At 53.9% G+C, this 25,702-nt stretch overlaps 1 protein-coding gene across 2 annotated transcripts in view; it reads right to left on the bottom strand.

Annotated features, from left to right (window-relative positions):
* The window catches only part of ECE1 (endothelin converting enzyme 1), a 115,729-nt gene that overhangs the window by 16,414 nt on the left and 73,613 nt on the right, over positions 1-25,702 (bottom strand). For both annotated transcript variants that reach the window (XM_060015653.1, XM_060015648.1), the window contains exons 4-10: positions 25,060-25,272; positions 14,762-14,883; positions 12,640-12,786; positions 11,376-11,441; positions 10,053-10,244; positions 4,151-4,293; positions 2,456-2,570 (exon numbers count right to left, since the gene is read on the bottom strand). In XM_060015653.1, the coding sequence (XP_059871636.1) occupies positions 2,456-2,570; positions 4,151-4,293; positions 10,053-10,244; positions 11,376-11,441; positions 12,640-12,786; positions 14,762-14,883; positions 25,060-25,272 (998 nt within the window). The remainder of the gene's footprint in view (positions 1-2,455; positions 2,571-4,150; positions 4,294-10,052; positions 10,245-11,375; positions 11,442-12,639; positions 12,787-14,761; positions 14,884-25,059; positions 25,273-25,702) is intronic.

The raw sequence follows: 25,702 nt of genomic DNA on the forward strand, positions 1-25,702 counted from the left end.
CATGGTGGGGAGTGGGGAGGGCCAGAGAATGAGAAACAGATGAGCAGTGTCTTCCCCCCTCAGCCCCAGGGCATCTAGTGAGCCCCAGCTCAGAGCCTCCCACGTCCAGGGTCTCCCAGCTGCCCTTGCTTCTGCCAAGGCCTTCCTGTGTCCCACCAGCTCTCAGCACCTCGTTAGTCAGCGCAGCAGCTGCACGTTGAGCCTGGTCCGGGGAACTCTTAAGCATACAGTCCAGTAGTGTTATATCTACTGGCTGTGCAACCAATCTCCAGAACTTTTCATCTTGCAAATCTGAAACTCTCCACCCATTCAACAACTCCCCACTCTCCTCTCCCCACCTGCTGCCCCTGGCAACCACCAGGAAGCCCAATTTTAACTTTTGGTTCCTGCAGAGTAGAGGCTGAGTGGTGCAGAGCTCAGGGGTACGGGCTGTGGAATCCGATGTGCTGGGTTTCAGAGCCACTCCACTTACAAGCTGCGTGACTGAACAAGTCCCTTCCCCTCACTGAGCCTCAGTTGCCTCATCTGTAAAATGAGATAACAGGTTCCAAGACACAGAACTGTTGTAGGAGCTTGGTGAGATAATGCCTATAAAAAGTAAACATCCAGTGATGATATAGTTTATTCATTATCACTAATAGTGAGTAGCCAAAAGTGCCAAACGTTGTAGTCATCCAGACCTGGGTGTGAATTTGAGCTTGGCTGCTTCCTTGCTGGGTGACTAGGGAAACCCCTTACCTCGCTGAGCCTCTGTCTCCTCATCTGTAACCCGGGGTGGGGATAAAGTGATGATGGAGGCGTGTGCCCCCGACACAGAGCCGTCTCTGTAACTACCATCCCAGGTCCTGGTCAGGCCCTTCCCGTATAAAGTCTCCTGGGAGACCACGTGTTCAGGGGACAGAGTCCCTGCCTTGTCGTGTCTGTGACCCAGGCACTCACCCAGGGCTGGTCCAAGATAGCAGCAGGTGGGGCAGGAAGGAGGGCAGGGCAGCCAGCTCTTCCCCTGGCCCTTCTCTGCGGGCCCAGGGTGGCCTTCGTGGCTGAGCAAGCCCCTCTTGTCAGGAACAGGGATTGTTCCCAGCCTCCCTCTCCCTCTGTCCCCTTCCTGCCAGAGGTGGGTGTACAAGGGGAGGGAGAGACAGAACTTTCCCCAGGATCAACTCTGGGGCCCACATGCTGCCATTCTCTGCCAGTCCTCATCTGGCTCTGCCCACTGCCCTGGACTCTGGGAGGGGCTGCAGGAGCAGAGTCCACCTGGCGCCAGCTCTGCTCGCCCCCTGGGGTCTTGCTAGCTGTGGTCCTGGGCGTGGGCAGGGTGTGCCGGTGTAGGGGGGCTTAGCACTCCAGCCTCCACTGCTCTGTGGCTGGGGCACCTCCTAGCTGCCTGCAGGGGTCCCGGCTTGGTGTATCCCCTCAGCACGTGAGGACTGATCGGTTTCTCTCAGCCCCCTCAGCAGACGTGGGGGCCTGGGGCACAGACCCCATCTCAGTGTCTCCGTACTGGGCTCAGAGTCTGGCACATGGTGGCAGGGCGTCAGTGAACACGCACTAGCTGGCCGTGTGAACGACACAATGACCTCCACTTCCTTGGGGAGGTGGAAGTAGCTGGAGGGCAGGGGTCACAGTGGGGCAGTTAAAGCTGGTGAAGGGACTTCCCTGGTGGTCCAGTGGCTAAGACTCCGGGCTCCCAGTGCAGGGGGCCTGGGTTTGATCCCTGGTCGGGGAACTAGATCCCACATGTGTGCTGCAACTAAGAAGCCCACATGCCGCAACTAAAAAAAAGATCCCGTGTGCCTCAACTAAGATCCCGCGGGCCTCAACTAAGATCCCGTGTGCCTCAACTAAGATCCCGCGGGCCTCAACTAAGATCCCGTGTGCCTCAACTAAGATCCCGCGGGCCTCAACTAAGACTTGGCACAGCCAAATAAAGATAAATAAATAAGTACTAAAAGATAAAATAAAATAAAATAAAGCTGGTGGAAACCACCTGGTCTGGGGCTTGGGAGGATAATGGTATCAGTGGACACTCGTGTCGTACTTACCGTGAGTCAGGGGCTGCTCCAGGGGTTTTAAATTTATGGTGAAGAAGTAGTATTATTGGGGGGGGTCCCTGTGTGAGAGGGGGTTGATGATCATACCCACCTTGCAGGGATGTGACAGTCACATGAGTTACACAAGGAAAGCCTCATCACCATCACCATTGAGAAGGAGTCGGAAGGGAAACCCAGAAGCCACCTTTTGCTCTAAATTAGCTAAATCACTGAGCGTCCTCTTCACACTTGAAGACGGTGTAATCACCGCTTCCTGGAAACTTCTGCCCACCCCTGGCTGGCTTAGATCCCCTCCTGTGCGCCCAGGGACACCATGGGGGATCCCTTCAGTGGCCCTCTTCATCCTCTGCCTGTCATCTACCTCCCTCGCGAGTTCTAGGGCCTGGCGCACAGCAGGTGCTCACCTTCTTAGTCCCGTACATGACTTCCATGAACTTCTCGTCGGCGTCCTGAAAGCGCTGATCGAGGAAGGAGCTTGTTTTCCGCACCAGGTTCCAGATCATGTAGTTGTTCAGCAGGCTGGGGCAAGAAGATGACAGACAGGCTCAGAAGTGCCCCAGGTTGGATGCACAGCAGCATTTCCCCCACTGGCCTCTAGGGGGCGCTCACGGAGATGCACCCTGGATGCTGTGTGGTACTGGGCTGAAGAAGGGAAGGAGTGGCCATTTCCAATGCTTGGGGAAGACCCAGCCAGAAGGCCAAAGATGGGAAAGCGGGCCTAAGAATCGGAGGGGAAGGAAGGAGGCTCTGGCCAGCCAGGCGAAGTTCTCTATGAATGAGAGCTCTCACTGCCCCCATCCCCAGGGCACAGAGAACCATCTGTGGCTGGTGTCACCTTTGCAAATAAGTCACCTTCACACATAGATATAGTGTTCACTATGGTGAACATCCAGCCTCAAACTGGAACCAACCTGAAAGTCTGACAAGTGGGGAACAGTGAGTAAATAATCATATTTATACTTGATGGAATATTATGTAGCCATGAAAAATGAGACCTGCAGAGGGTCTGGGACGACATGGGGAAGGTGCTATGGTAAAGGTCAAGGGAAAAGCAGACTATACACGTGGTCACGATGATGGCGAAAAAAGGAACCATGTATTAGAAAACCCGCCTCTTGCTCTCTCTCTCACATACCTGCTTCTCTCTAAAAACACACATACACATCCCATAAGATCAACATGAGTGTTTTGGGTAATTTGAATTTTTTTCTGTAGTTAAAAACATTTCTGCAACAAATCTTTACAATTAAAAAATCATAGGACTTCCCTGGTGGTCCAGTGGTTAAGAATCTGCCTTCCAATGCAGGGGACGCAGGTTCAATCGCTGATCGGGGAACTAAGATTCCACATGCCGGGGGGCAACTAAGCCTGCGCGCTCTAGAGCCTGCATGCCACAACTAGAGAGCCCGTGTGCCGCAACTAAGACCTGACGCAGCCAAATAAATAAATAATTAAAAATTATTTATTATTTTTGGCTGCGTTGGGTCTTCATTGCTGTGCGTGGGCTGTCTCTAGTTGCGGCGAGCGGGGGCTACTCTTCATTGTGGGGCACGGGCTTCTCATTGTGGTGGCTTGTTTTGTTGCGGAGCACGGGCTCTAGGTGTGCGGGCTTCAAGAGTTGTGGCACACGGGCTCAGTAGTTGTGGCTCGCGGGCTCTAGAGCACAGGCTCAGTAGTTGTGGCACACAGGCCTAGTTGCTCTGCGGCATGTGGTATCTTCCCGGACCAGGGCTCAAACCCGCGTCCCCCTCCACTGGCAGGCGGACTCCTAACCACTGCACCCCCAAGGAAGCCCACTAAATAAATATTTTTTAAAAATCATAAATATTAACTAAATTATTAGCTAACATTTACTGAGTCCCATTCAGTGTCAGGCACTCTGTTAAAATACTTCACACAGATTATTTCACTCAGTTCTCTGTATTTGTATCCCCATTTTATGGATGAGGAAAATGAACCCGAAAAAGGGAAAGAAACGTGCCCAAGGCTACCAAGCTGGCGGGCGGAGGAGCCTGGGTACCCTGCAGCCTCTCACAGAAGCCAGCCCAGGGCCCATGTTCCTAGTCAGTGTGGCCCCCGTCCCGGCCGGGTGCCCTTACCATTTGTCTGTGATGTTGATGAGGGTGGAGACCTGGCTCAGGTACTCTTTGTCATAGACGACTATAGGCTCGGATTCGTTGATCTCCACGGGGTAGAAGATGGTGTTGAGGAAGGGCAGCCAGTTGATGGCGGGCGCCAAGGCCTGGAAGGGAAGCAGACAGCGTGACTCTGGCTGGGCTGCTTCTCCTCAGAGCCCAGGACTCTAGGTCGTTCTTCTGAAGAAGGCGCCATTGAGCCCTCACCGCAGACAAAGCAAAGAGCTGGGCGCTGGCTGACGGTGCACTGGGCAGATGCGATGTCAAACCCAGGCTGGCTGACTGTTGTCAGGGACGCTGTACGTATAGAACCGTAAGGCACCAAACACCAAACTGTAACTCGAAATGGAATAAGAGGAGACACAGTGACAGCAGCGGCAGCCACTGCTGGTCAAGCCCCTCCAGGGCCAGGGGCCACCATCAGTGACACACATCTTCTCTCAGTTGGACCTCACGACAAGCCTAGGCAGTAGGTACCATTATCCCCATTTTACTGATGAGGAAACTGAGCCTCAGAGGGATCTGCAATGGATGTGTGTAGAATCGGGAGCCAACTGCCTGGGTTCATACGCTTACCAGCTGTGTGACCTGGAGTAAGTGGATGAACCCCTCTGTGCCTCGGGATCTCATCTGAAAAGTGAGGCTCATCATCATCATCAAACCCACCCCACAGGGTTAGTGTGAGAATTAAACAAGGAATCCCGTCGGTTCTACTCAACATGTGGTCCTGTAACATCAACTAGGTTCTATATGATCAGTCTTCTGTATCATTGGTAACTACAAGAATAACAGCAGTGGAGTGCATAGAATTCTCTGGTCCACAGGAGGTCTTTCTCAGGCATGGGATCTGGAAAAGCAAGCATAGGATGATAACCCCAGCAAGAGAGGAAAAGCCCTCAGCTCAGCCCATGCCCACACAGGAAGCCAGTCAGCTCTATTTTAAGATAATTTAAAAGGAGCACCTGCACACAAGCCTCCCCACAGAGGCACATGCCACTTTGCATAACTCCCAGCTCCCAGAGGGCTGCACTTGCCCTTGGCCCGCCTGACGGCAGCCCCACTGCACAGAGCTCCCATCTGTCTATCTTCGGGGTCTCCGTGTCCACAGCCAGGAGTTCCATTTCCCACCAGGCAGCCTCCAGCCATGCGAGCTATTTCTCAAGGTTCCAATTACTGTCTTGTGAGTGTTTTGATGACCAAGTGGCACAACTTTAAAAAAAAATTGTGGTAACATAAAATTTACCACCTTAGCCATGTTTCAGTGTACAGTTCAGTGGCATTAAGTATAATATATTCATGTTCTGTAACCATCACCACCATCCATCCACAGAGTTCATCTTGCAAAACTGAAACTCTGAATCTATTAAAAATAACTCCCCCATCCCCCTCCCTCAGCCCTAGACAACCACCATTCTACTTTCTGTCTGTGAACCTGACTACTCTATGTACCTCATCTAAGTGGAACCATGCAGTCTATTTGTCCTTGGGACTGGCTTATTTAACTTAGCATAATGTCCTCAAGTTACACAACTTTTGAATGGACTGCTCTAGTCCTATTTTCCCCATATGTTCTGTTGTTTTTAGTTCTTTTCAGTCCTGTAGTTTTACAGGATGCAAGGTTTTTCAGGACTGCATATACTGTGTTACAGCAAAAATGCCTGTAACGTCCATGGTATCTGGCATTTAGCAAGCAATCAGTGTTAGCTATTATAATCATTGATGAGCTATTGTAATCACTGCTCAAAGTCTCCCAAGAGTGGTCCTGGGACTGATTCCAAATTCTGACCTTTGTTTCCTTGAAAACGGGCAAAATGTGAGACAAATAAAGGAAGCGAGAGATGCCTTATAAATGGCCTTCGTACAGGAAGATCAATTAAGAACGTAAAATCAATCTGTGACATCGATGAATCTATAACCTGCTGGTAAATACTTATAATGTCCTCAGTGACAGAGGCAGCCATAAAAACCTCCCACTTGACAGTCTCTCTGGTTTTAAAGGGCAGCTCAGCTGCTGGGGAACAAGGACCTCAAAGGACTGAGGAGGGCAGGTCCCGTGGGCAGTGGTGTGCTGGTAAACATTTAACAACAACTGGCTCTCAGTGATGCCGGATAATTTGCATTCCCACCATGACCTATTGCAAACTACCCACAGAGTTGGGAAGAGCTGTGCTCAGTTGGCCCCAATACATCCCCATCTGCCTGGCACCAAGGTGAGCTGGGAAGAGCCCTGTTTTGGAGAAGACCTAGATTGGGGTCCCCACCATGAACCAGCTCTGGACCTCAAGTCACTTTGCAGCCTTTCTCTCAAATGGAGACAAAAATCCCTACCAAGGGGCTTCCCAGGTGGCGCAGTGGTTGAGAGTCCGCCTGCCAATGCAGGGGACACGGGTTTGAGCCCTGGTCTGGGAGGATCCCACATGCCGCGGAGCAACTGGGCCCGTGAGCCACAACTCCTGAGCCTGCGCGTCTGGAGCCTGTGCTCCGCAACAAGAGGCCACGACAGTGAGAGACCCGCGCACCGCGATAAAGAGTGGCTCCCGCCCGCCACAACTGGAGAAAGCCTTCGCACAGAAACGAAGACCCAACGCAGCCAAAAATAATAAATAAATTAATTAATTAAAAAAAAAAAGCTGATGCAGCCACAGATAAAATAAAAATAAAAATAAATTAAAAAAAAAAATCCCTGCCAAGGGTGGGCTACTCTGTGCCTCTCGGGACAGCTTATACAATAAATCGAGCTTCTTTTTTCCCGTAGCTTGTCCATTCCTCCCTCTCTTCCTGGCAAGAGCTCCTTAAGCAGGTGACCTCTGGGGCTCCCCATCATATTTCTGTGGCTGCAAAACTTGAAGGTGTCCAGGTGAGATGGTCAAACAGGGCTCAACACTTAGAGCTACCTGACAGTGTGACCTGCTGGCAAAGCCCCCCGGGAAAATCGCCAAGTTTACAAAATGTCGCTGTTTATACAATTAACAAGAGCTTCCTAAACTGCAGGTGATTGGAACTCTCTGATCAGGGTACAGATACAGGTGATGATAAATCCCCGTATACTTAACACAAGCCTGTTCCTTTCGGGAGAGCAGGTGTTCTGTGCAGGTAAATTCCCGCAACTCTGAAACAGAGTGCGTGTTGAATACCAGGATTTTCACATTTTCAATCTTTACTGATTTAGTGAACACTTCACTTAAACCCGAGTGCCTGGGTCCATCTCCATGGAGACGGCTGTTTTAACCAACCAGGACATTCCACTTGTGACTCAAAGCCTTTGGGGCACACAGATGAGCTCTATTTTCCACACTTGCAGCCAAAGAGCACTGCTGGTCACCAAGCACCCAGCTCAAGTAGGCTTGCAACGTGGGAGAGGAACGAGGACGCTCCCAGGCTCTATCTCAGCTGAAGAATTTAGAGCAGAGGATGGGGCTCATTCCCAATCAATTTTTGGTGTGGAAGGTCCTAGAAAGGAACAGGAAGGTCCTCAAGCCCCTAGAGAAGCAACACAAGGATGTTGGATTCATGGGTCTGAATTCAGACTCTGCTGCTGGGGGCTTGCCTGGAACCGCCGTGTGTTCCTAGAACCACACTGTGAAAGGCTGGGGCGTCTTTCCCTGAGCCTCCTGGAGTCTGGGAAGAACACCAAATTTCCAGATACCAGGGAACAAAAAGACATTCTCTGTCCAAGGGTGGAATGAATCAAACTGGTTTAGGGCTGGAGACGTGGGCTGTCATCACCGATGACACAGGAATAATACTAAGATCGATTACTGTAATATGTTCGAATTGCATGTCAGTTTACAAGATGAGATCCCATCCTTTGCCTTATCTCACCGTCATGCAACCCCATGGGCAGGGCAGGCCAATTCTCATCCAGGACACCAGGCTTCAGGGGTCCAGGACTTCTTTAAACACTAGATATAATATTTTTATACGTAACCATGCCCATTTCTCCTGAGAGACGCACCACAGTTTTCAACCTGTCCTCAAAGAATTCTGTGACTTAAAGTTAAGAACCACTGCCCCTTATGAGGGCAGGGGCTGTCCCTCATTTGTCTCTGTGTTCTGCAATGGAGCAGGTGTAAATGAGCAAGCAAAGCCCATTTTACAAGGAAGGAAACCGAGGCTCAAAGAGGGGGTTATGTGACTTGCCCAAGGCTCACGGTGGGGCTGGGCCAGAGCAGTCTTCTGACTCCAAGCCCAGGACTCACACAACTCCAGCCTGCTGCCTCTGCTAAAATCCTCCCCACCTTGGGAGCTCTGTAGCTGGGAGGGAGGAAAAGCCTTTCCTTGCTTGCTTGGAAGAACAGAGCGAAAGCAATGGTGAAAAGACATCTAGGGGCAGAGCCTGGAAGCCACGCTGGGGCAGATGTGCCCAGGGCTGCTGTGCTTTCTCGGCCACTCTCGGGCTGTCAGTTGCCTTCGTGGCCACTGCAGGGGGGAGAGGGACTGCTGGAGCCCTTCTGGGCTGAGAACTGGGCAGCTGGAGCAAACCAAACCATGTTGCACAAACAGCATCTCCCTCGACTTCCTGGCCTCGGAGCGGAAAAACAGTGCCAGATGGTGCCCAGCACAGGCTGCTGATCTCCATAACAATCCACTCAGCACCACTCCCCCCAATGCCAGCTTCTCTGGGGACCTAAAGGGCAGCTGGCACCCAGAAGGAGGCCAGGCTCTCTTGCCCTCATCCCCAGCCTTTGTGTGGGCTGCACCTCCGCCTGGGACACTCAGTCAGCCTGGCCCCTGCTCACTTATTCATTAGACTCACCCTCCCTGACTTAGCTCTGCCCCTGGCCCCAGTGCCCTGCTTCTTTTGTCCAAAGCACTCGGCAATGAGATTGAGCTTGTTTCCTCGCTGGTGTCCCTTACTCGCCTGGAAGCACGTCAAGAGCAAGGCCCCAAGGTAGCCCCATAGACACCTGTTGGAGGGAGGGATGGAGAGAGAAAAAGGGGTAGGGACCTAGGTGTTCTTCCCTAAAGCAGCAGAGATGAGCCAAACTCTAATGGATGGGGAGGACTCGGCTGGGCAGAGGAAGAGTGAAGCCTCAACACAGGTGGCCTGGACATCCTTCCGAGCAGGGAAGCACGGCCTAGCCGAGCATTCCTGGGCTATGGCAGGAAACAGGAAGATTGACTAAGGCCATTCTGCTGATTCCTCGGCGACCCCAGAGCCTGGGGGAAGGCTGGACACCAACATGCCACGAACTGGAAAGAAGGAACTGGCAGGCAATCAACTCACTACCTGCAAGTCCCAAGCAGCCACCAGGGGGCAGGCTTTGATAGAGGCTGACCTACAGACGAGACATCGACTTCTCAGATGGGTACACCCAGTGCAGAGGGCGACTGACCCCAACCCTGTTACAGCTCCAGGAGGTCACCAGGGTCGTGGTCAAAAGCAGAGCTCCAGTGAACCAAGCCTGAGTCCAGGTCCCAGCTCCCCTGCCACTTAGGAGCCTAGAGGCCTTGAGCACATCACCTAACCTCCCGGCTCGGAAAAGGGAGGTGACATCAGAACCCAACCTTCACGTTTCTTGTGCACCAGGCTTGATGTACTTGAGCTTGAGAGACTGGAAATGCCCAGTCAGTGTGAGCCAATATTATCACGACCACAGAGTCTCCCCAGGTAGCTGCGGTTGCAGAAAAGCAGCCTGGCGTAGGGCAAGAGACTGGCTTTGGCTGGTCTCCGGCTGTGTGGCCTTCAGCAGGCAACTCTAATTCCCTAAGCCTCAGTTCCGTCTGTGAACTGGGGACAACAACCACCCCTGCTTCACGGGGTTGTTCTGAGGGTCTGGTGAAGGGGGTGTCAACACCCCAGTCTAGTGCCCTCCATCCTGAATGCTGTGCTGCCTCAGCCTCCGCGTCAGCAGAGCTCAGCTACCTGCAGTTCGGCTGCTGTCACTTTGTGGTAGAGGAGCTCCTCGTCCCGGCGCTTCTCCTGGGGGATGGTGATGTTGGCCAGTGCTGTCTCAAAGTCCAGGATCTGCTGCATCTGGGGCCGGATGGTGTCCTCGTCCCCTCCGCCCAGCAGCTTTCCCAGCTGGACCATGTAGTTCAGGTATCCCGTCAGCACCTGTGGGACCCAGCACCCCCCATCCGTCAGTGGCTGCTACCCACTGCCCACTGGACAAGGGGGGCAGGGTGAGGCAGGCCAGCTGCAGCCCTGCGCAGGGAGCCAGGGGGCTGGGGGGTTTCATCCAGGATACCCGCCGGAAACTAGCTTCAAGAATGGTTTTGGCAGTGCACTCCTTCACTGGTTCCCCATGGCCCTCAGGATAAAGCCCACAAAGGTCCCGAAGTGGGCTGGTCCCTGCTGTCCCAGCCCACACTCCCTCCTGGACGCCCATCACATGGAAGCTACCAATTGGGCCATCGCTCAATTATTGGAACGCACTTCTGATCCACCCTGCTCTACCAGGCCCCCAGATTTGAATTAGGTCTCCAGGTTACTTTCTCAGCTCACCCTTCCCTTCTCACAATTTATCATCATGCCTCTAATCGGGTGGTTAGTTACTTAACATCTGCCTCCCCTCCTAGACTCGAAGCCCCATGGGGCAGGGACCAAGCTGGTCTTGTTCACCACTATCTCCCTAGCATCAGGCACTTGGTAGCCACTTGCTCAATACAGTGGGTGGAATCATGAATGGACAGTCAATGAACCTCAGGCCAGGTCTCCCTGGGACATCACAGGAGGCAGCCAGGGGGAGGGAAAGGTGTGGACTTTGGAGTTAGCGGATCTGGATGAGACTCTCAGCCTCACCACTGACGACTAGCTGTGTGACCTTGATAAGGTCACTTAGCATCTCTGAGCCTTATTTCCTCCTCTGTAACAGGCCAGGTAAAAATAATGTCCATGTGACACATAAGGCGAATGAAGTTCAGAGATGTTCAGTACCTGCAGGGTGACTGGCAAGGCCAGAGGTGATGTGTATATAAGGTGGGCATTATCACTGCCTTGCTCTAGAACGGGGACAAATGACACCTGTCCCCTGTGCCCACGGTGCCTGAATATGGAAGAGCCTTACTCTAGAATGGGGACAAATGATACCCCTCCCCTGCCAGGGACTGCCAGGTAAGGGACACCTCTATGCTCCTCTAGCTTCAAAGACCTGCAGAGGTGTGTACACTGAGGGAACACCGAGGGGGACGAACCATGGAGAGAGGTGGTCTGGGCGGGAGCCACTCTCTGAAGAGGCACACCTACCTTCTCATTCTCGGTTTTGTTCAGGTAATAATCCCTCGAGGGTAAGCCCAGGCCAGACTGGTCCACCTGAAGAGAAAGGCGGGGGTGAGAGGGGATCTCCCGTTGCGCTCGCACACCTGCGCACGCACACCTGCGCACGCACACCTGCGCACGCACACCTGCGCACGCACACCTGCACGCAGTCTCTGTTCGCTCCAGGGACGGCAGGCACGTGGCAACGGAGGAGCAGCTCAGACCCCAGCAGGAACACAAGCTGGTAGCCGAGGCCACCCCTGGGATGGGCCCCCCAGCGAGGGGACAGACACATGTCGGGCTACATTCCTTCCCACACATGTGGTCAGCCGTGGGGATTTGGGGCCCTTCTGAAGGTCAGACGGAACCACCCTCCTCTTTAAACTCCTTCTAGGCTCGGCAGAGCACTTCTGCTTCATTGAACACTTCCCAAGGTGGTGAGCAGTCCAGAGCCACTCACAGCTGTGTCACCTTGGTCAAGTTGCCGAACCTTTCTGATCCTCAGGTTCTTTACCTGGAAAATAGGGGAACTATCTGACCCGCAGAGCTGGAATGAGGATTCAAGGAAAGAGTGCCAGTGAGGGCCTTGTTGGGTGCTGGGCAGGTAGGGAGGGCCAATCCCTGATAGCTCCTATCAGAGCCTTGGGCTGCACCTTGACATACCTAGAGTAGGTATTGCTGTAGTTCATTTGACTGACAAGGAAATTGCATCTCAGAGAGGCCGAGGCACTTGCCCATGGTCACGCAGTGAGTGAGTGGCAGAGGTGGGTGGGAACTTAGCCTTCAGGAGGCCCAACCCGGTTTCTCGCTTCTGCCTCTGAGGGTGGGCAGAGCAGGGCTGGGGTCCCCTGGGTGTGCTGGTACTCAGTCTGGGGCAGGCTCTGGCAGGAAGAGGTGGACTCAAAGCTATTCCGAGCAGAGCCACAAAGGCCAGAGACTGAGCTGGGGTGACCGGGAGGTGACTCCAGCTGTGCCCAGGACTTGACATCACTCCTGGGACCCACAGTAACCAGTCAGAACCCCAAAGATTCACCTGTGCTGCAGTGACCCCCACCTACCCAAGGAAGGCAAGCCTGCCCTTTCACAACTTTCCTGCAAAAATCTCACAGTTGGGAGCCTCCAGAGATAACCAAGCTCAGAAACCAGAAGCCTGTCGCCCAAGGGCAGGTCTGCCCTCACAGGCTGCTTGGTAAACTCAAAACAGGCCCTGGGGTCAGGCCCGGCCCCCTCCCCCGGCCTCCCGGCCCCTCACCTGGATCACGTTGCTGCTGGAGTTCTTAGAGTCTGCGCTGACGTAGACAGAGAAGAAGGGCGAGGTGCGGTAGTGGGACGTCACCACCTGCAGCGTGCCCTGGAAGTTGTCCTTGTCCCAGGGCCCCGTGATGTTCCAGCCCCCGAGCTGTGGGGAGGGAGGGGGGCCGGGGAGGGGATGAGGCGGGGTCGGGGGAGACCGGGTGTGGATTCTGACTCTGCTGCTGACTTGCTCTGTGACCCTCTGCAGTCCTCTGACCTCTCTGAGCCTCAGGAGTAAATGAAAGGGCTGGTCTGTCTTCCTTCTTTTTTTCTTTCTCTCTCTCTTCCTCCCTCCCCCTCCCTTCCTTCCTTCCTCCCTCTCTGTCTCTCTCTCTCTCTTCCTCCCTCCCTGTCTCCTCCTCCCTCCCTTCCTCCTTCCCTCCCTCCCTTCCTCCTCCCCTCCCCCCGCCCCTCCCCTCCCCCTCCCTCCCTTCCCTCCCCCTCCCCCTCCCTTCCTTCCTTCCTCCCTCTCTCTCTGTCTGTCTCTCTCTCTTCCTCCCTCCCTCCCTCCCCCTCCCTCCCTTCCTCCTTCCCTCCCCCTCCCCCTCCCCTCCCCTCCCTCCCTTCCCCCTCCCTTCCTTCCTTCCTCCCTCTCTCTGTCTCTCTCTCTCTTCCTCCCTCCCTCCCTCCTTTCCCTCCTTCCTCCCTCTCTCTTTTTCTTCTGGCCGTGCCATGTTGCGCAGCTTGTGGGATCTTAGTTCTCCGACCAGGGATTGAACCCACGCCCCCTGCAGTGGAAGCGCAGAGTCCTAACCACTGGACCGCCAGGGAAGCCCCTGGTGTGTCTTCATTAGGGGTTTCTGACCAGTCACGAAAACATATGGCGGCTACTCCCTAGGCAGCTGGGGATGGGGATGGGAAGGAGAATCTTCCTGTGCTCTGTTCACTTTTGCGTACTCCATCACATGAATGTAATTCCTATTAAAGCAGAAATTCAGTTGTGCCTATAAAAAAGGGTCCTTATTCTTTAACAGGTTGGTGAGTTAAGGTCTATCAGAGTTTCTCTCCGAGTTGGGATGCTTTTCATCTCCTCAGTCTTCCCTGGTTGGGCACGTGCTGGCACATGAGGCCTGTGCTAGCGGAGAGGGGCTGTCCCGTCCCCAATGCCCACAGCTCCCCACCTGGCTGCAGTGCCTCCCCTGAGCCCACCTAGGAGGCGGGCCTCCGGGGAGCAGCAGTTCCCCCGAAAACACCCACGGCCACCCTTCTGTGTGCACTGGGCAGTGCGGCCAGCCTTGGGCGCCCCCCCGACCCCCAAGTCCATCCAAGGCTGACTGGAAGGTGCCCAGGAAGAAGAAGACTCATTCTGCTCAGGGTGACAGGGGGCCCGGGTCAGCGTGGCCCTCCTCACAGGGAGGGCTCTGCTTCTGATCCCAGACTTTCTGTTGGTCCTTCCAGAACACACCCCTCCTCACACACAAACATGCCCCCTGAGGAAATGGAAGTAGCAACGTAGAGAAACATCTTCCCTGTAAATAGGGCCCTTGTCCCACTCACAGACGCCCAGAGACATATACATGTGACAGACAGCCCCACATAAATACATAGACATTCCCACCTACACAGAGATGCGCACGCACACACACACATACACACTCACTCAGACAATCTGACACATGTCAGCAGACAGACAGACTCCATGATCCAGCTGGTCAAGGTGGCTGGAGGTGTGAGGTGGCTGGGCCCTGGTGGCAGCTGAGAGCTGGGGCAGAAGCCAGGGGCATAGGCTAGTGGCAGGGGCAGGAGGAGATGGGGGGTACGGGGCAGGGACAGGAGGAGATGGGGGCAGGGGGCATGGGCAGGAGGAGATGGGGGCAGGGGCAGGAGGAGATGGGGGCAGGGGACAGGGGCAGGAGATGGGGGTAGGGGACAGGGGTAGGAGATGGGGGGCAGGGGGCAGGGGTAGGAGATGGAAGGCGGGGGCAGGGGTAGGAGATGGGGGGCAGGGGGCAGGGGTAGGAGATGGGGGCAGGGGCAAGAGACGGGGGGCAGGGGCAGGAGGAGATGGGGGAAGGGGGCAGGGGCAGGAGGAGATGGGGGAAGGGGGCAGGGGCAGGAGGAGATGGGGCGTAGGGGCTCACCTTCTCGATCAGCTCCATCAGGGGTTTGGCCTTGAGCTCCTCAATCCTGCTTTCGTTCATACATGCACGGTAGTATACCTGGGCCTTCCTTTCTGCCTCACTTACACTGGCCGTGGAGTTTTCTGGAACGACAAGGGAGAGCAGTTTGCACACTGGGTGGCCCTGGGCGAGTCCCTCTTGGAGTCTCGGTGTTCTCAGCTGTGACAAGAGCTGGGACTTGGGCCTGTCAGTGCAGGTGAGGAACCGCCACGGTGGGCATCTGACTGCCGTGGGCAGACTGGAGGGCTCTTCATTCACTGAGCATAGGTAAGGAGAGGAGACTGTGCTTCTCCCTGTCTGTTGGATGGGTTCTCAGACGTGTCCCTGGCCTGGCAGCACGGGCCACCCAACGGGAGGACAGTCTGCTTTCCCTGCCGGCTAGCGTGTGACCCAGATACCCCCGCCCGGTGTGTGGGACAGAGACCTGTCTATTTTTTTTTTCAGATCCCAGAGAACCTTTCTTGTGGTAAAGACAGGGCTTGGACGGAAGCTTTAAGGCCTCGTTCATTACAAACTGACTCTCCGCTTCTTCCTCAGAGGGGCCGGGCATGTTCATCAGACCGAGAGCTGACTCAGAGGCCCTTTGCCATGTCCCTTCCCGTCCCCCACAAGCAGCAACTCAGTTCCTGACACCAGGACACCCGGGAGCCTCTGTCCCTTCTCCTTGTCCTTGGTGCCCTGGCTGGGATGCCACCCACTGAGGCCACGCTCCTGCACGGGCACAAGTGGGGGCAGTGTCCCATCTGCAGCCAGGGCACAGAGGATCCGCCTTTCTCGCAGAGCCCTGCTCCAGACCCCCACCCCGCCGGGCCCCCGGTTCCCTCCGCTCCCGCCCCGCCTTGGGGAACTCCTCACTGCTCTGGCCGCTTTTCCTCATTTCATTCTCATCCCTCCTGGACCCCGAAACCCCTTCCTTTGCTTTCCTTTTCCGGCAGAGCTTTATCCATTCATTCACTAAGTGGGTACTAGCTGCTCACTCTGTGTTAGGCTCTGTGCCAGCTTTGGGGACACAAAAGACAACGTCCCTGTCTCCATGGAGCTTCCTTTCCAGTGTGAGAACACAAGTAACAAACAAGTAAACACATGAAGAAAGAGCTCCCCTTGGCCTTCTGCATAGGATACTGTCAAACCCTACTCCGCCTTCAAGGCCTCTCAGAGGCCATCTTGCCTATGAAGCTTCTCCTGAGAGGTTCATTCACGAAGGGCCTCAACACTGAGCACCTATGGGTGCCAGGCACTGGGCTGGCCACTAGGTTTTATGGACACAAGTAAGACCCGCTCTTGCCTCCAGGGAGCGCATGGTCAAATGGTGACACATACATGCAAAGACATGACCCCAAGACAAGACAGTGCTTTGACTAACGCAAATGGTTCTGGAACCCAGAGAAAAGTCACACCCTTTGGTGGAGTGGGGAGGGCAGGGGGCGGCGTTTCTCCAGAGGATGTTCTACGATTTGAGCTGGTTCTGAAAGATGAAAAGTTACCCACCAGGTAGAAATGAGGGGAAAGGGTACTGGGTTTGGGGGGAGTGGACAGTATGAGGAAAAGCAAGGAAGCATAAAAGGGCATGGGAGAAAAGAAATGTTTGGTGTAGCCTGTTTCAAAAGGGCTGGAGTCATTTCCTGACGAGCCTAATTAGCTTTCCCAGCCCCTCTCCCGAGAGTTCCTCTGCCCCCCAGTTCTTACCACGAACAGCATCACTGGTGTCAATGGTCAGAGAGCATCAGTCCCCCGTCTTGCTGCAGTCAGGGTGACAGCCCTCAACAGGGCATGGGACAAGCCTGGGGCTAGTTGAAGGGAGATACAGAGACAGAGGTCCAGGGGCCTGCATGCTGAGGGTCTGTGGAGGGCACACACAGCCCTGGAGCCCACAGGCAACCACTGCTGCGCCCCGGAAACACCCGAGTGTGCCCCAGGCCCTACTGGAGCATGAGAAGAGCCTTCCGGAGGGGGAGCGCAGACGTGGGGAGAGTTGAACTTCGCCCTGCTTCTCAGACTAACGGAGCACAACATGAGGGAAAGCAAAACCCCTCCCAGGGGCCTTGTTTCTGTGACAACACCCGCCCTCAGCAGCTAGGCTTCATTTATTTATTTGTTTATTTTCCACATCTTTATTGGAGTATAATCGCTTTACGATGGTGTGTTAGTTTCTGCTGTATAACAAAGTGAATCAGCTATATCACCTAGGCTTTTGAAGAATCATCACTGCTCACCAGACTCCAGAAGCAGCATCTGACTCTGGCCATAACCCTGAAATGCCAGGCCAGTGTCGGGGGAGGCGCGTCCTGTGTGCTCTGGCCCACGAAAGGGCCTGGCATCTCCCTCCTCCATGGCCCCAAGGCCACCAAGATAAGAGGCCCAAAGAAAGACTCCCAAGGAACAGCCCGGCTGTGTTGATTACAGCGAGTTCCAGGCGGAACCCCTGTTCCCCGACACCTGTACACGAGCCCCATATGATCGCTGAGAGGAGGGGGAATGCATCGCCTCCCTCTCTCCTTCACTGTCAAGGTCAAACTTCCTTCCTCTCAGCTCCACACCCTGGCTGTTACCTCCGCTTGTTTTCCCACAAATGTTTAGTAAGTTCTGAAGGTTTGGAGGCTGCCGGGCTGGGTGTGGGGAGGCAGCAGGCAACACGGCCACGGGCACGGGGCCAGCCTGGCGGGTCAGGCGGACAGCAGTACGAGCAACGCAAGGCATCTGATTATACGTGGGGCGACTGCTATAAGGAGAAAGTCCAGGGGGGCTGGAGAGGATGGCAGGGGGAGGCCTGGGAACTCCCTGCCGGAGCCCTGGGGATGAAGGATGAGTTGCATGTGGAGCGGCAGCGGGGGCTGTGCTGGGGCTGCCTCGCCCACTAGTCCATATCCTAGTCGCCCCTGTTCCCCCAGCACCGGCGGGCACACGGTGGCCCTCAGCGACGCTTGATGAAAGAACAGAGCTCAGGATCTGCTTCTGATGAGGACGGATGCCCTATCTGGGGGATGAGAGGGTGATGAGCCCGGTACCGCTGGAGGCTTGCACGGGGAGGAAATGAGGCAGGTGGGGCAGGAAGGGACAGGAGTGTGAGCCCCACCAGGGGTTAGCACATGTCCTCCCCCTCCCTCCCCCTGGCTTCCCACGCTGATGCTGGCTGGGGCAGGAGCCCCAGGAGCAGGTGAAGCTCCTCCACTGCCCCACAGCCGCCCCCTGGCTCCTGTGCCCATCAGGACAACCCATGGCACATTCTCCACCTCCTCTCCTTCCTCCTCACTCACAGGGCACCTACTACCTGGCAGGCTCCTTGGGGGACAGGAATCGAAGCGAGATGGCCAGGTAAGAGGCCGCTGCAACAGACCAGGTGAGCGATGGAGTGATGGTGGGGGCTTGGGCCAGGGTGACAGCACAGAAGGGGTGAGAAGCAGGGGGAACGCGAGAGAAACAGGAGTCAAGATGCTGCCAGGCTTCCTTGGCCTGAGCAAGGGGGTGCTAAGATGCAGAAACTGGGGGTGGAGGGTAGGCTCGGGGACTGGAATAAGCAATTCGGTTTTAGATGTTTTAAGTTTGAGATGTCTATTAAACATCCAAGTGGAACCCTGGGGGAAGTTTATAGAGCTGTTGTCTTGAATACTTTCAGTTCAAATAGGCACCGGAGTATACACATTCCTTACAATGGCCTAGAAGGCCCTACAGCATGCATTCTCAACTGGGACAAAATTGCTCCTAAAGGCGGGGAGAGAATTAGTTCTTGGATGACAGAAACATCTTACTCTGTTTTTTTTTTGTTTTTTTTTTTGCCACACCGCACCGCATGCAGGATCTTAGTTCCCCAACCAGGGATTGAACCCATGCCCTCTGCAGTGGAAGTGTGGGGTCTTAACCACTGGACCGCCAGGGAAGTCCCCCAGAAACATCTTATTCTTTTTATGCATACATACAGTACAGAAACAAGCATACAGTATTTCCGTGGTATTAAAATTTTAGGCAGGAAGCAGTCATTAAAAAAGGTTGAGAGACACAGTCCTGGATGATTTGGGCCCTGCCACCTCCTGGCTGCCAGCTCTAGCCTGTCTTCTGTTCCTCCCCTCTCGATTCCATGCTCCTACCCCAGGGCCACCGTGCTCACTGTTCCTCCTGCCGGCCACACTCTGCCCCTCACATCCTTGTGGTCTCTTCTCTGCCTCAATTCAAGCTTCTGCTCAAATGTCCCCTTCTCTGCAGGCCCATCCTTCCTGATCACCGTGGCTACCATGACCTCTCCCTTCTCTGGCCCTGCATCCTACTTGATTTTCTTCAAGGCCCTAACTGTTCACAACCATGTTATCTATTAACTCATTTATTTGTTTATTGTCTGTCTCCCCTGTGAGAATGTAAGTTCCACACACAGAAAAGACTGTTGTTCCTCACAGGATCCTAGGCACCTAGGGATGCCGGCACACAGTTAGTGGACAGTATGCAACTGTTGAGAGAGTGAATGAAGGCGTGTCTGGGAGCGCCACAGAGAAAGGCATCCATCACTTCAGCCTGAGGGAGGAGGCTGGGTTTCAGAGTGAAGTCAGGCCCAGTTAATTTTCTCCTGAGGAAAAGCTTGGTTTCCTTTAAGACAGCCCCCGGCCTGTTTACTTCTCAGAAGTAGGGAGCCGCCTGGAGGGATGGACAGGGCAGCGCCCAGGGCCCAGCAGGGGCCACGTGTTTGAGATGGTGGCACTCCCAGGGCCCCAGTGGTCTGGAAACAATCTGGCAGCCCAGGACCAGATAACAGGACTCCCAATTGCCTGGGTACTTCCTTTTAGGGACCCCAAATTCCAGAAACTTCCTCAGTCACTTCCCCAAAGTCCCAGAGAGGAAAGACAGCATACCATTTAATCGGCCCGCTTCTTCCTCTGGGAGTTTTTATTGGAACTCCAGTTCCCACATCACCCCTGGGGAGGAAACAAATGCTCCAGCAGCCGGGAGGCTACAGAGATGGGGGTTCCTGGGATTCTGTGGCACTGCCACCGCCCCCCCCCCGTGCTGCGGCCAGACCGGCTGGCCAGGAGCCTGTGGGGCCCCGACTCCACATCAGGGCAGGACCAGCGTTTGTTTTAGATAAAACCACAGACACAATTCAGACAGTCACAGGCCTCAGGAGCCCCATCCGGTGAGGGTAAGAGGGGGAGCTGATAAGGCAGTGCCTTTTTATGTAGAAGAACAAAAATCATGATAAGACCATTCCCGTTTACTGGTGACTACCGCTCGTTAGGCCGTGTGCTGGGATCTTTTCATCACCACACTGACACCCTGAGGTGGACACGGCCACCCCGTTTCATACAGAAGGAAAATGAGGTCCAGGGAGACGAAGGAACTCGCCTATGGAGGCAGAGCTAATGGGCGGCAGGCCGGAATTTGAACCCACGCACTTCTAAGCCTCCCGGAGAAAACGAGCTACTTCCTCTGTGTGTGGGCATGGCTGCATGTGTGTATCTTGTCACAGCCGTTTCCACCAGCGGGTGCCAATTTATAGGCAAGAAGCTGGGTAACTGGTCCAAGGTCACACCAGCGAGCAGAGGCCTAAGCTCTCTCTGCTTCCCTTTCCTCTTCTGCAGGTTGGCTTGGAAAACCGGAGGTAGATCTGAAGCAGTCCAGCCACCCCTAAGAAGCCCTGGATACCCACTCCCATCCTTGGATCAATTTATCAATCAGTCCATCTCACCACTCCCCAAGCATGAAAGAAAAAGCAAGGCCTGCTGCTGCAGGCGTGATATTGGATAGAAAGCATTTCAGATGCAGAGCTTGTCTGTAGAATTTCCCATGTGTACAGGAAGATGAAACTACATTAGACAGTAAATATTGGAAAAAGATCAAAATGAAAATAGAAGAGATGTCACGGCGTGACATGATTAACTGCCAAGTCACTGACAGTCACATGGACAAATTTAATGCTACTGGAACGATTCTGTGTGTATTTCTCAGGGAGACGGGTGTCAGGAGTAGAAGAAAGGGAAACCACTAACTTTTTCTTTACGGAATCTGTGTTACTTGAATTGTTACAACAAGCAGGCATCGATTTTTTTTTTCGTGATTAATCTTAGAATATAAAATGTAGTAAATATGACAAGTACACAAAATATAACTGTAGCTCAAGCCGGAGAGGCCCTTGGGTATCCACAGAAGGCATAACGGGAGAAGCAGGTTTGACCAAAGTCTTGAAGGACTGGGAGGTGTTCCAGATGGCAGAAGAGTCTGTGCTAGAAGCCCTAAGGCGAGGCCCAGCCTCAGGGGCGACGGGTCCAGCTGTACCTTTCCTGTGATGAAGTGAGGACACTCTTGTCTCCCCAGAGCCTACGAGGACAGCCCAAGCTGGCAGCTTGGGTGGATGGCAGAGTGTCTTTTGGGAGAGGCGTCTGTGTCTCGTGCAGCTGAGGTCACCCCCCTCCAGCCAGCAGGCAGCCAGAACATGCCACGGTGGCACCTGGCCCAGTTCAACCCACCTGCTACAGGTCTGCCTGGATTTCCTCTGAGGGCGCCGGAGTCAACTCACCGTTCACAGAAAGAAGTGGCTTGCCCAAGGTCACACAGCAAGTTGATGGTAATAGCTGTCCTGCCTGGCCAGCTGACACAATCCTTACGCCTCTGAATTGTCCTTCTTCTCCTAGAGAAGCTGCTCCCCAAGCCAGCCTGGACAGCAGGGCACCCCTGTGTGCTCCAATCCCCACCAGCTCCAGCTCCCTCCTGAGGCCTGCTGGCTGACCCCTTTGTCTTGGGGGAGCTGAAACCAGCCTGGCCTTAAGCCCAAGAATGCACTGGCCCACACTCCTGCATATTTTGGTCACCCACTCACCTACTTCCTGCCTCTTCAGGAGTTTCCAGGTATCAAAGTCCCAGGTATCAAGGCCCATAAGTGAGGCGCCGTATCCAGACTGGTTTCCAGGAGTGAGCCCGGGGAGAGGGGATGCCAGGATATGCCTTGTGGGGAAGCTCTCGGTCACTACGACATGAGGTGACCCCAACTACTGTGTTCATCAGGCCTCGGCCAGGTCTCCCCTGGCCTGGAGAACAATATCAAGCGGCCTTGGGGGAAAGGAGGTTGGCAAACCATACTTGTGGGCTGCCCTGTGACCGCTATGTGCACAGCAGAATCAGTAAAGAAAGAATACAGGCCTGAGGCCTCACAGGTCTGGGGCTGAATTCCAGCTCCACCATTTCCTAGGTGTGAGTCTCATCTGTAAAATGGGCGTATACCCCATGGCGTGAATAAAACAATACAAGTAAACAACCCAGCATAGTCATGGATACACCCTATCCCTCCTTTCCTGATGAGAAGCTCTATCAGTGCTTCTATAGGAAATAAAATAAGCAATAATTACTCTTTCTTCAACCACCCAATTAATCCTTAGAACACACCTGCCAATGCTCGCAGTTAGTTCCCACTGCATAGGTGAAGGGCTGAGGCGGGCTGAGCAGGCTCTCTGTAGTCACACAGCTTGTAGGGAGACGTCTGGGCTGGAGCTCATCCACCACCGAGAAGGGCAGTCCTACTCTGCCGAGCACTACTAGGTGCTGGACTCTGTGCTAAGCACTCTGACCCATCACAGTGAGACAATACCCAGAGTAACCCTGAGTGCTAGGTGGCACCGTTATTCCCATTTCACAGAGAGTGAATCTAAGTTGTAGAGAAGCCGGGTCACTCGTCCAAGGCCACACGTGATAAGCTAGCATGCTAGGGCTCACTCCTGATACCACTGGGCCCCGGCCCCGGGCTCAGGGTTCTGGCTGCTCCGTGCCCGGCTCAGTGCACTCCCCCACCCCTACCTTGACCCTCAGGGACAGCGGGGATGTAAGGCCAGAGCCCAGGACTGCTGCCTGCGGGGTAGGGGAGGGGGATGAGCTCGGTCCTGGCCTAGACCCAAGGTCTTCCTGATAGGACCCAAGATCCTCCTAGAACCAGCAGGATCAGGACCCATGGGGGTCCTACACAAGGGGCAGTTCTGGACCTGACTGGGGAGTTAGAGGGCCCGTCCGCCTTTCTCCCCCATCCCCTCTGGGTGCTAACTGCTTCCCCTGGCTGGAGACCCTCTTCATCCTGGACTGGCAGGGTGTCCTTGGCAAGCTTAACTTTTCTCAGGTTCCTCACCCATAAAATGGGAACCACAGTTCCTAAGTCCCAGGGTAGCTGTGAGGATTAAGGAGGCAGTGGATATGATGAGCCTGGTACAGAGCACGGCACATAGCAGACACTCAGCAAATGCCAGCCTCTTTCCTTCTTTCCTTCAGACTCTCAGAGCTCCGTGCTTCCTGCAGGCTCTCCCCAGCAAGATGGGCAGGGAGCCGTACTGCCCCTGGCACCTGCTGGAGGTGGTGTGGGACAGGGAAAGGACACGTGACCAGGAGTCAGGCAGTCCCAGCTCTGCCACCTGCTAGCCTGCCTTGAGGAGCTCTCTGGATTTCAGTTTCCTCGTCTATCAAGCAGGGTGAGCAACAGTTTCCTAGCTCCTACCCTACAGGGTCACATAGGGTGATATCTACAAAAGAGCTCTGTAAACTGAAAAGTACTGGGCAAAGGTCAAGGGTAAATAATAATGGTAAAACCAACACAGACAGCAGCCACCACAATACACCTGGCCCAGGTAAAGCGCTTTAAAGACATCTTCCCATTTAATTTTCCAAACCTGGAGGAGGCATGGTTCCCATTGTACTGATGAGACAAGAGCCCAGAGAGGTTATGTAACTGACCCAAGATCACACAGTAAGTGGCAGAACCAGGACTTGAACCCAGCTCCCGGTGACTGAAGCAGAGGCACTAGCCCATCTCGTTATCCTATCTGGACTCTTCCCCTGCTTTGGTTGATGGTCCCTGCACAGTCCCTGGCTGTGTCTTTAGGTGCTGGGGAAGGGACATCCCTGAGTTCCAGTCTGGCTACCACAGACATATTTGCCTTTAGTTCTGAAATAAAAGGCTGGGTCCCCTTGCAAAGGCACTCGGGTAGCACAAAGCGCACAGGGGGCTTTGCTGCTCCTGACATATGGGGTTCCCTCAGCCCCGCCTTCACACACCACCCGGCTCTGTCCCTCAGGGAGACAAGCAGGGGGCTGCCAGGGGGCCCTGCCCAGCAGCTGCTGGGGGCCAAGAAGTGGTGGGTGGGTTTCACCCGCAGCAGCCACGCCCCCTGGGGCTGAGGTGGGGGAAAACAAGCAAAGGTCTCCTTAACCTAGTTTGCTTATTTCCACTTTTGTCTTAAAGACACAGTTGCCTGAAATTCATAATCATCAAATTAGACTCTTTTCCTATCTCATGGGAAGGTTTCTGTCCCTTTGGGAAGATCTGCCCCCTTTTAGGTATCTTCTTCAATTTACCTACTTTTGAGTATCAAGATGCTTTTTTTTTTTTTAAACTGAGTAAGTATTTGTCAAATCTAAGTTCTGTCATTGATGGATTAATTGACTGGCTTTTCATGACCTAGCCTCTCCCAGCATTTAGGGTCCCAGGATGGGGCAGGGGTCAGCAGGAGACAGGTATGGTGAAGGTCTCAGCCCTGAAGTGTTTAAGTCAGGACCTCTATAAGTTACAGCATAGGGTGTTTTGATTCCACATGGAGGAGCACCCAACAGGCAGATGTTAATTCAACAGACATTAACTAAAGATACAACTTCAAACAAGACCAACATGGGATTCTAACCTGAGGATGAAACAACCAACTACAAGGTCAACTAGAGGTGCTGAAGGCCTAACAAGGTATAAAGAGAAGAACTTCGGTTAGATGGCTTATCACGCAAGCTCGATTACCATGAGGCCAAGGAAGACTTCTGCCTACAATGAATAACTCTCAGATAAAACCGCTGTTAGAACTCTGATCAGCTCACAACCTTAAAATCTGATCTAGTGTGCTCAGCGTTCATTCCTTTTGCTCGTAACTTGCAAAACTCACGGTCAGTACTAGTCAAAACCTAAGGGAGAGCTTAAAGCCAGAAGAGCAATGACCACAGCTACCAGTTCTTGTGCACCTACTACATGCCACACATGCCACGTCAATGCTTCACACATGTGCTCACTCGTTCTCGAACCTCTGCAGTTTGGGTATTATTAATCCTGTTCTCATAGATGAAGAAAGTAAGGCTCAGAGATAAGTGGCTTGCTCGGGATCACGCAATGAATGATGGGGCACATTTAACTCAGTCTCACCTACTCCACAGCCCTCCGTCTCCCCATCCTGCCAAGCTCTTCCTTCAACCGGGCCTGGCCAGGTAGGTCTAGCGGACAGCCGTCCTCTGCAGCCCGTCCACTGGCCCCGCTGCCGGGTGCTTACCGAGGAGGTGCTTGATGATGGCTTGGTTGTGTTCCCAGAGGTTGCTGAAGGTCCCCCAGCGTGAGTGGCCGTCAGGCACGGGGTTGGCTTTGATCCAGCCGCCACAGGCATAGGTGAAGAAGTCCTGGCAGGGGTCCACCGTAGGGTCCATGGAGCTCAAGATGGAGCTGGTCACCGAGATGCAGGCGTCACTTAGGCACACCGAGGGGGTTCCTGGCAGGGGTCAAGGACAAGAGGCCAGTGAAGGGAAGGCAGGGAAGAGGCTACGGCAACATAGCGCAGGTGGCCTGGGGCTCTGGGTGTCATGCCCCACCCCAGCCCTGACCAAACAGATTTGGAACTGGACAGTCACTAGACCACTACGGAGGAAAGATTTCAGGAGATTTACGATCTCCTGATGTGTAAAATTAGACTTCTGTCTAGCTGCCTAAAATCCTTTCTATGGCTTTAAAAATTATCCTGAACCAAGGTGCTTCTTTTAATCAGTCCTTCCTTCCACAAATATTCATTGATTTTTTTATTATTCCCTGATGGTCAACAAATTTATTTGCTCATTCATGCATTCATTTATTCAACAAAATAATTACTGAGTATCTTCCAGGTTCTTTACAGAATGTGTGTCTGTGTGTGTGTGTGGTATGTA

The sequence above is a fragment of the Delphinus delphis genome, chromosome 1 (genome assembly GCF_949987515.2).
Source record: "Delphinus delphis chromosome 1, mDelDel1.2, whole genome shotgun sequence".
In the NCBI taxonomy this organism is placed as follows: Eukaryota; Metazoa; Chordata; class Mammalia; order Artiodactyla; family Delphinidae; genus Delphinus; species Delphinus delphis.